The 10,234-nt window shown below is 42.5% G+C and overlaps 1 protein-coding gene across 1 annotated transcript; it reads right to left on the minus strand.

The window, feature by feature from the left end:
• Positions 1 to 5,847: 5,847 nt before the first annotated feature.
• LOC110291648 (TD and POZ domain-containing protein 4) lies at positions 5,848 to 6,960 on the minus strand. The gene has a single exon (XM_021158881.2). It carries the CDS (start codon positions 6,958 to 6,960, stop codon positions 5,848 to 5,850), a length of 1,113 nt encoding a protein of 370 aa, XP_021014540.2.
• Between the last annotated feature and the right edge of the window lie 3,274 nt (positions 6,961 to 10,234).

Below are 10,234 nucleotides of genomic sequence, written 5' to 3' on the forward strand. Positions count from 1 at the left end.
TACATTTCCAATGCTATCCCAAAAGTCCCCCATACCCTCCCCCCTCTTCCCGATTTCTCTACCCACCCATTCCCATTTTTTTTTTTTTTTTTTTTTTGGCCCTAGCGTTCCCCTGTACTGGGGCATATAAAGTTTGTGTGTCCAATGGGCCTCTCTTTCCAGTGATGGCCGACTAGGCCATCTTTTGATACATATGCAGCTAGAGTCAAGAGTTCCGGGATACTGGTTAGTTCATAATGTTGTACCACCTATAGAGTTGCAGGTCCCTTTAGCTCCTTGGGTACTTTCTCCAGCTCCTCCATTGGGAGCCCTGTGATCCATCCACTAGCTGACTGTGAGCATCCACTTCTGTGTTTGCTAGGCCCCGGCATAGTCTCACAAGAGACAGCTATATCAGGGTCCTTTCAGCAAAATCTTGCTAGTGTATGCAATGGTGTCAGCGTTTGGGAGCTGATTATGGCATGGATTCCTGGGTATGGCAGTCTCTAGATGGTCCATCCTTTCATCACAGCTCCAATCTTTGTTTCTGTAACTCCTTCCATGGATGTTTTGTTCCCAATTCTAAGAAGGGGTACAGTGACCCCACTTTGGTCTTCATTCTTCTTGAGTTTCATGTGCTTAGCAGATTGTATTATATATCTTGGGTATCCTAAGTTTTGGGCTAATATCCACTTATCAGTGAGTACATATTGTGTGAGCTCCTTTGTGATTGTGTTACCTTACTCAGGATGATGCCCTCCATGTCCATCCATTTGCCTAGGAATTTCATAAATTCATTCTTTTTAATAGCTGAGTAGTACTCCATTGTGTAAATGTACCACATTTTATGTATCCGTTCCTCTGTTGAGGGGCATCTGGGTTCTTTCCAGCTTCTGGCTATTATAAATAAGGCTGCTATGAACATAGTGGAGCATGTGTCCTTCTTACCGGTTGGAACATCTTCTGGATATATGCCCAGGAGAGGTATTGCTGGATCCTCCGGTAGTTCTATGTCCAATTTTCTAAGGAACTGCCAGACTGATTTCCAGAGTGGTTGTACAAGCTTGCAACCCCACCAACAATGGAGGAGTGTTCCTCTTTCTCCACATCCTCGCCAGCATCTGCTGTCACCTGAATCTTTGATCTTAGCCATTCTGACTGGTGTGAGGTGGAATCTCAGGGTTGTTTTGATTTGCATTTCCCTAATGATTAAGGATGTTGAACATTTTTTCAGGTGCTTCTCTGCCATTCGGTATTCCTCAGGTGAGAATTCTTTGTTCAGTTCTGAGCCCCCTTTTTCAATGGGGTTATTTGATTTTCTCGAGTCCACCTTCTTGAGTTCCTTATATATATTGGATATTAGTCCCCTATCTGATTTAGGATAGGTAAAGATCCTTTCCCAATCTGTTGGTGGTCTTTTTGTCTTATTGACGGTGTCTTTTGCCTTGCAGAAGCTTTGCAGTTTCATGAGGTCCCATTTGTCAATTCTTGATCTTACAGTGCAAGCCATTGCTGTTCTGTTCAGGAATTTTTCCCCTGTGCCCATATCTTCAAGGCTTTTCCCCACTTTCTCCTCTATAAGTTTCAGTGTCTCTGGTTTTATGTGAAGTTCCTTGATCCACTTAGATTTGACCTTAGTACAAGGAGATAGGAATGGATCGATTCTCATTCTTCTACATGATAACAACCAGTTGTGCCAGCACCATTTGTTGAAAATGCTGTCTTTCTTCCACTGGATGGTTTTAGCTCCCTTGTCGAAGATCAAGTGACCGTAGCTGTGTGGGTTCATTTCTGGGTCTTCAATTCTATTCCATTGGTCTACTTGTCTGTCACTGTACCAATACCATGCAGTTTTTATCACAATTGCTCTGTAGTAAAACTTTAGGTCAGGCATGGTGATTCCACCAGAGGTTCTTTTATCCTTGAGAAGAGTTTTTGCTATCCTAGGTTTTTTGTTGTTCCAGATGAATTTGCAGATTGCTCTTTCTAATTCGTTGAAGAATTGAGTTGGAATTTTGATGGGGATTGCATTGAATCTATAGATTGCTTTTGGCAAGATAGCCATCTTTACAATGTTGATCCTGCCAATCCATGAGCATGGGAGATCTTTCCATCTTCTGAGATCTTCTTTAATTTCTTTCTTCAGAGACTTGAAGTTTTTATCATACAGATCTTTCACTTCCTTAGTTAGATTCAGGCCAAGATATTTTATATTATTTGTGACTATTGAGAAGGGTGTTGTTTCCCTAATTTCTTTCTCAGCCTGTTTATTCTTTGTGTAGAGAAAGGCCATTGACTTGTTTGAATTAATTTTATATCCAGCTACTTCACCGAAGCTGTTTATCAGGTTTGGAGTTCTCTGGTTGAATTTTTAGGGTCACTTATATATACTATCATATCATCTGCAAAAAGTGATATTTTGACTTCATCTTTTCCAATTTGTATCCCCTTGATCTCCTTTTGTTTTCGAATTGCTCTGGCTAGGACTTCAAGTACAATGTTGAATAGGTATGGAGAAAGTGGACAGCCTTGTCTAGTCCCTGATTTTAGAGGGATTGCTTCAAGCTTCTCACCATTCTTCTTCTTTTTTTTTTTTAAACCCAAAAAAAAAGCCAATTATTGGTACTTGTGTGGGTTTATGTCTTGGTCTTCAGTTTGATTACATTGATCAATGAGTCTGTTTGTAGTATGTCAATTCAATGCTGTTTTGTGCGTTCCCAAGGACAGTAGAGAATTGTCAACATCCCAGACCTGAGGCAGTGGAGGGGCACAGCGTAGCGGGGGTGGGGGGGTAGTGGGTTCACTAAAGCACAGCAGGAATGGGGTGGGGCCACTCTCTAACCCAATCAGGCTGTGCCTACTCAACTGCATAGAGACAAAGACAAGTCATGATAAAGCCAGTTAGGATTCTCTTTCCTTATCAGAGTTGTGGCTTCTCAGGAATCTGTGATCAGCAGTCTACTAATCTCGTTGATAAGCTTAGAAGGCTCCTATCTCTACTGCAACACTTCCTCCTCTTTTCCTTACCTCCCCCCAGCCATCCTTACCCCGACTCCAGCTATATAAGCTAGCTCTGCTATTTCACTAAACCAGATGACTTTCATACCTGCTGAATTCACTGCCTCCTGGGACCCTGCTCCCTAGTCATCCAGATCAAGAGCTAGATGGACTAAAACTGACTCCTCTGAAGGCAAACACCTCTGGAATCTGTTGCTTGTAATTTTAAAAATCCAGGCTAGCTTGGACTAGGCTCTGGAATCAGTAGCCACCCTTTCTTCCTTGCCCAATAAGGAAAATGGCCTCTGGCCCTGGTTCCCTCTGCTGGCTTGCTAATCCAGCCAAGGCCATCCTTCCAGAGAATGCCTTGTTCTACAGGTCATCCACCCTACCAACCCCCCACCCGGGGTGAGTCTGTATACCACATATGATCCCTCCATGGTTTCACCCTCTCTCTTGCCCACATAAATATTTGCAAAAGAAAAACACCACATAGCCTTAATATTTAATACCAGCCAGATTTATATTGGTAAATCGCCAACCCCAATATGCCCATGCAAAGAACACACAGCTCAATTATACTATTTAAAAGCTGCATACCTAAACTGGGCAGATATACCACTACACTACCCTATTCCCCAGCTATGAGATCCCTTGCTACTTGTGGCTCCTCCAGGCCACATGGTTCTGCTCTATCTTCCATCTTCTCTTCCTCCATCTTCCTTTTTCTCTTGTCCCTCCGTCTCATCTTCCTTTTTCCTCTGCCCTCTCTCCTCCCTAAAACTTGTAGCCCTGCCTTTCCCTTCCATTGCCCAGTTTTTATGTGACCGCTTAAAATGGGGAGCAGGTTCACATGGAGTCAGCTGAGTATGAGACCCCACTCCTCATCGGGGTAGGATTAGCATCAAAATACAAATAATACCAAGGCAATCCACAAAAGAAATCAATAAACAGAATCAATTTTTGTTTTCATATCATATTTTGTAAGGTATGGTTTTGTCTAAAGAGCTGGTTTGGGCCATTGCCTTAGGGTTTTATTGCTGTGAACAGACATCTTGACTAAGGCAACTCTTATAAGGACATTTAATTGGAGCTGGCTTATAGGTTCAGAAGTTCAGACCATTACCAACAAGGTAACCTTGTTGCATGGCAACCTCCAAGTAGGCATGGTAGAAGAGGAGCTAAGAGTTTTGCATCTTCATCTGAAGTCTTCTAGAAGACTGGCATCCAGGGAGCTAGGATGAGGGTCTTTTTTTCTTATTTTTCTGATGCAAAAGCAAGATGTTTATTTTCTGGCACATTGGGAACACCCTCAATCAGTCCCTCGAGGCAAGTAACAAGAAGGTGACTCTGAATGGCTACTACAAGCAGTTTTTATACTTTTGTGGGGCACAGGTTACATCAGCAAAGTTACAAGTCAAACTCATTACTAAGCATTTTGACCTTTAAATCTATTGGTTAGCAAGCATAAAAGCATTTGAACTCTACCTGGGACTTTCCAGAGGGTCAAGTACTTTCCAAAGGGTCACTATCAGTGAGTAAAATCTGAGAATTTTTTACTCAAGAATGTTCCTGTGGGTGAAGAATGGAACTTGGCCTAGCCTTGACCCCATGCTGGAGGGCAAAACTGTAAGGAGGGTGTGGAACTGGAAAAAGCTCTTAGGATCCCTCTAGAATGAGGGTCTCAAAGTCCATACCCACAATGACACACTTACTCCAACAAGGCCACACCTACTCCAACAAGGCCACAACTCTTAATAATGCTACTCCCTGGGCCAAGCATATTCAAACCATCATAGCCATGGAGACCAGAAGAAGGCATCAGATACTCTGGATCACCTGTTACAGATGTTTAAGAACTCTCCTGTGTATTCTGGGAATTTAACAAGTGTTCTCTAAGAGTAAAATTCATTTTTTTCCACTTGATTTTCTTTCTAGTTCCCACAAACTAAGTGTCTTAGTTGGGGTTTCATTGCTGTGAAGAGACACCATGACCAAAGCAACTTTTAAAAGGGACATTTAATTGGGGCTGGCTTACAGTTTCAGAGGTACAGTCTATTATCATCATCACAAGAGACATGACAGTGTCCAAGCTGACATGATGTTGGAGGAGGAACTGAGCACCTTGATATAAAGGCAGTCAGGAAGAGACTGACACTGGCCAGAGCTTGACCACATACATTACCTCAAAGCCATGCCTCCACAGTGAGGACAAACTTCCTATAACAAGAGCACACTTCCTCCAACATGGTCACAGTTCCTAGTCGTGTCAATTCCCATGGGCCATGCCTATTCAAACAACCAAACTGAGTTGTTTTTATTTTATTTTATTTTAAGCTCCAGATTTTATTCCTCTCTCAATCCATCCCCATACCACATCCCAGACCTCCTCCCTGCCCCCATCTCCACAAGGATGTCCCCACCTCCAACCCCTACCCCAAACTGAGTTTAAAAAAAAAACAAAGCCTTCTTTCCCCTTCACTTCTTTTAAGACTAAACATACATATTTGATTTCTCTTTTGCTCTGATTCCCTGGTCATCTTTTCTGTTAGTCCAATGCAGACACATTTCTCTGAAGAAACCCTTTTGGTCTGTGTTTCAGGCCAGTACCTAAGTTCAATCCCAGATTCCAAGACATCAGACAAAAATCAAACAAGAAGATCAACAGAATAGATGTCAGGTAGACTGTCCCAGATTCCTATGCTGTCCATTTTCCCACCCACCATTCCAACATATTTAGAACTATTGCAAATCCTGGGCCACCATGCTGCCCTCCCCCAGATTCAGTGTGAATGCTCCAGAAATACCATTGTCTAAGGAGGAGTCACTGGGAAGAATACTTCCCAGTTGCTGTTGGAAGACAGGTGTAGGTCATAGCTGATTCGGTCTTAAAGACCACTTAAGTTGTTTGAAAGGGAGGGCCCAGAAAACACGATGTGTAGAAGCCAGAGAGTGGAATGCTTGAGCCACCAAGTGGGGATGTGACTCCCTCATTGACATCCACCCTGAAGTCTTAGAGACCTCGGAAGCATAAACTGTAATGAAATCTAGGGCCTGAGTCTTCAGATGCTCTGTGCTGTGGAGGTCAGCCACGATGAGAGTGTGTGCAGCATTCTCCACAGAGAGGTTCCTGCAGAGGGCATCCTCACACATGACCTTCAAGTCCTCCAGGCCATACCTGTCAGCAGCTGCCAGCAGATCACAGGCCATGGAGTGGCTGTGGAGGTTTGGTGCCTTCCCAGTGTAGATGAAGCCCATCATCTCTTTGAAGACTTGGGGATCCAGGTCATGGATCTCAACACGGTTTGTTAGTCTCTCCTTCATTTCATGTTCAAACATGGCTCTGAAAACTGGAGAGCGAGCTGCCAGGATGGCCTTGTGAGCCCTGAATTCATGGCCAGTTACCAACAGGGAGCAGTCTGTGAAGAGGGAATTCTCCCACAGCTCCCCTAGTTCATCTTCCAATGTGCACCTTGGAACCTTGATTGCAGGTCTTGGGTTCTGTCCAGAAATGCTGAAGGAGTCTTGGAGTATGCTCACCTTGCAGAGGAGGGTAAATTTGTCATCTGGTGTTAGCACTTGGGCTGGAGACAAGAAGGAACCTCGAGTGATGAACTTTTCAAATCCAAGGGCCTGGTACGGAAGTATTCTAGAAAAGCTTGGGATCCTTTCTGTATTGCATTTTTCACCTTTGCCATTTAAGATACAAACCTCAAACTTTGCCCAAACTGGTCTCTTTTCACAGCTGAGTAAAATCAGATAAAGTGACACATAATCTTTGTTTTCTTTATCAACCCCGGTTGGGTATACTTTCAAACACCATGTTATTTTGTCATTGTCCTCTGATGAGAACACTGGGCTTGTAATACATTCCTCCGTTTCCTCAACAAAAAAAGAGAAGTTGCTAATGGTCCACCTGTAGCAGAATTTCTGTTCACTGCTCTGTGTGTCGTCCCTGCTCTTGGCTTCCAGTTCCCCTGACATTTCTGCTTGATGTACTTTGGATTTAAAACTGGAACCTGAAAAGAAGAACTAGAGATTATTTACTCTTTACAGTATAGGATACAATAATAGATAATTTTTAATTTGTTTTAATTTCTCCTAAATAGCCCCTTCTATGATGTTGAAAACTTGTGTCATTCTAAAATTTTCTGTCTAGAATTCAGTATTAATTTCTTTCTCTGCCTCCTCTCTTCTCATCCCTACTCAACTCCCCTTCCCATGCTCTAAATAAACTGTATTCTATATTAAACCTGTCATATGGCTGATACCTCAGGGGGAAGGGATGCCTCAACATGGGTCCACCGAGGCACCACTCTCACCCTCACAATACCTTGCTCTAACAAACTTGTCCTGGATTTCTTTTTGTAAAACACAACATTGGTGTTGTGACTCAGATTTAAAAACTTGCAGGTTAACATCTCCTGCTGCCATATGAACTTTCCAGCTAACAGATCGCTTGCTAGAACTATTCATCCAAACACCATCAAATTGGTAAGCCCCCTCTCTGACACTGGTCAGTGTAAATATCCCCTGGTCCCAAGGAGGGATGTTGAGTTCACAGCCACCCTGTGGTGCCCTTGTAGATGGGGACATTCACAGTCTTTATGATTGTCCTCCTTGCTGACGCCTCATTTTAGGATATTTTCCCTTGAGTGAGATATCCTTTCTCCTATGTCATTTCTTTTCCTCACTGCTGTGAAACCCAAGGCCTGGGTAAACCACTCTCCTCACTGCCCCCTCAGGTACTAACCTGAGATCAGACCCCAGTTGACAGCTTGAGGTCTTGGTGATCTGTCCCTCCTGCTGTTTTAGTTATTAACTTATCCTCAGAATGTTGGTAGGGGAAATTAATAACTGCCACTCTCACCCAGAAAGAGTATGTCTACCCACCTCCTCCCAGGCTTCCTACTGGGATGCCTCCCACTCTTAAAGGCTTCCAAATTCACAGGCTAAATTTGGCCCCAAATGTGCACTAATCAAAAACTCTATATGGCTGTTTAAGGGCACTTAGAAAAAAACAAAAACAAAAACAACATCTACAACTTTCTCGATAGCCATCCAGAAAAGTGGAAAGATTGCTATGTAGGGTCCCCTCCGACTACCTCCATCTCTTGATGCTTTATTGCTTTGCTCTCCCTCCCTCATAGGCACATCGATAAGACTGCCTAGACTGCCTCTAGCTCCTTACCCAAAGGTAATCGACCACCTTATTAGCTTATTAATCAATTTTTTTACTAATTGCAACTACCAGATCTCTTAATAAAGACAGACAGGTTTGACTTACTCACATGCTTCATGATAAAGGATACACAAGTTCATATGTAACCTTTCTCAGATATAACCTTCTGTTACCGCCTTTTTGAAACTCATCTCCCAGTGACTAAATGCTTCATATCCACTAGATTCTTAGTGGTATGATAATCACTAAGAAAGTGTTCTCCCATGATTCTGCTGTTGCCTCTGTGGCTGCCTCCACCCTCCTCTCTCTGCTTTCCCCCTTGATTTCTTGCTCCCTGCCAGACCCAAAACCATGGGGCATAAAACATGCTATGCTAGAGCAGAGTTGCAGGCAGACAGAGCACAGCTGCAAGTGCTGCCTTTATTCCCCCCACACCCAAGGTGCTTGCTTTCTTACCCTGCCCCACTTGTGCCCTACTCACACCAGGTTGAGCCTCCGCCTATGCTCACATGCTCTGGATACAGCAACAGAGGCTGAATACAGTGACAGGAGAGACCTCTTGTCCATCAGATAAAACATGCCCATTTTCTCTATGTGTTGTCTTTTTATATGTTTTTATCTATTGATACACAATTATTTCTGCCATTCCAAGATATAACAAACATGTGATGTTGCTTCAGGCAGAGCTGTAGCTTCAGCACTATTTAGTTTGGGGGCAATCTTGTGAATGTCTGCCATCTCTTTTTTGTGGGCAGATAAAGTTTTTCTATGCTATTGCTTCAGTGCCATCTTAGCTAAGGGAGGTCACATGACAGGCTGTAGCTCAGTGCCATCTTAGTTAATGACAGTCCCATGACCACCCATCCACCATCTTTGTTATGGGCAGTTCCTACCTCACTGCCTCCTCACCTTAGAACATCCTGACTTAGGGTTTCTGATTTTTATCCTGCCTTGGTAAATAATTTAAAAATTAATTTAAAGATTTGTAACAGTAAAAAGGTTAAAGATCACTGCTTTAAGTTAATAGATACTAACTCTCAATCTTCCCAGAAAATGCTAAATGTAACAGTAAATGTTTAAGCTTATTAGGACAGATAGAGACACTCGAAGCATAATAGTTACACCCCCACCCCCCACCAAGGTGTCTGAGAAGATAGGCACAGTGACAACAAGACTACCTAGATGGTGTTATGATAACCACTGAGAAACTGTGCTCATTGCCTTGCCACTGCCTGGGCTCAGCCTATACTGTTGTTAACCTGAGGATACCCAGGGAGTTCAATGTCTCACATTGCCTAGGACAAGGTGAGTCATTTCTACCAAGTTCCTACTCCACAGGAAAAAGCTCCTTGTCTTCTGGGCCTACTGGACACACTGACTCTGCCTGAGTTACAGTGGAGAATGCAGGGACCTGGGAAAACGGTTTAGGTAGTGGACTATTGACCAACCTCTGTCATTATAATTCATGACATCTAGATTGTAATTTATTTTTCCTAAATGTATGACTACATTGACAGCTAAGCTAACTATAGCTAGAAAACAGACCTCTAGCTCCTTACCCAAAGGTAATCGACCACCTTATTAGCTTATTAATCAATTTTTTTACTAATTGCAACTACCAGATCTCTTAATAAAGACAGACAGGTTTGACTTACTCACATGCTTCATGATAAAGGATACACAAGTTCATATGTAACCTTTCTCAGATATAACCTTCTGTTACTGCCTTTTTGAAACTCATCTCCCAGTGACTAAATGCTTCATATCCACTCCCATAAGCCACTGTCCTAACATTAATCAATAGAGTTCTTAAAATTAGCCTAACCCTAATAAAATATTCTACTATATGATCCAACTTTTATAATCACAAGTTCACATTTTAAGTTTACGTTGATTGTCTTTAACCCATAGACTTAAAATGTTTCTTTTGCTAAATCTATAATATTAGCTGTCATTGTTACAAATAGAAGTTTCCTTTGGTTGTCTTTTAACTATAGACCTAATGTGTTTTTCATGCTAAACTATATATCAATTATCATACTCACAAAGTCATCAAATATTCCAGTGTTTGTTAAT

The sequence above is a fragment of the Mus caroli genome, unplaced genomic scaffold (genome assembly GCF_978045245.1).
Source record: "Mus caroli unplaced genomic scaffold, Mus_caroli_1 scaffold_3, whole genome shotgun sequence".
In the NCBI taxonomy this organism is placed as follows: domain Eukaryota; kingdom Metazoa; phylum Chordata; class Mammalia; order Rodentia; family Muridae; genus Mus; species Mus caroli.

Coding starts and splice junctions, on each gene's coding strand:
- LOC110291648 (XM_021158881.2), bottom strand. CDS start 6,960: ATGTCAGGGGAACTGGAAGCCAAGAGCAGGGACGACACACAGAGCAGT.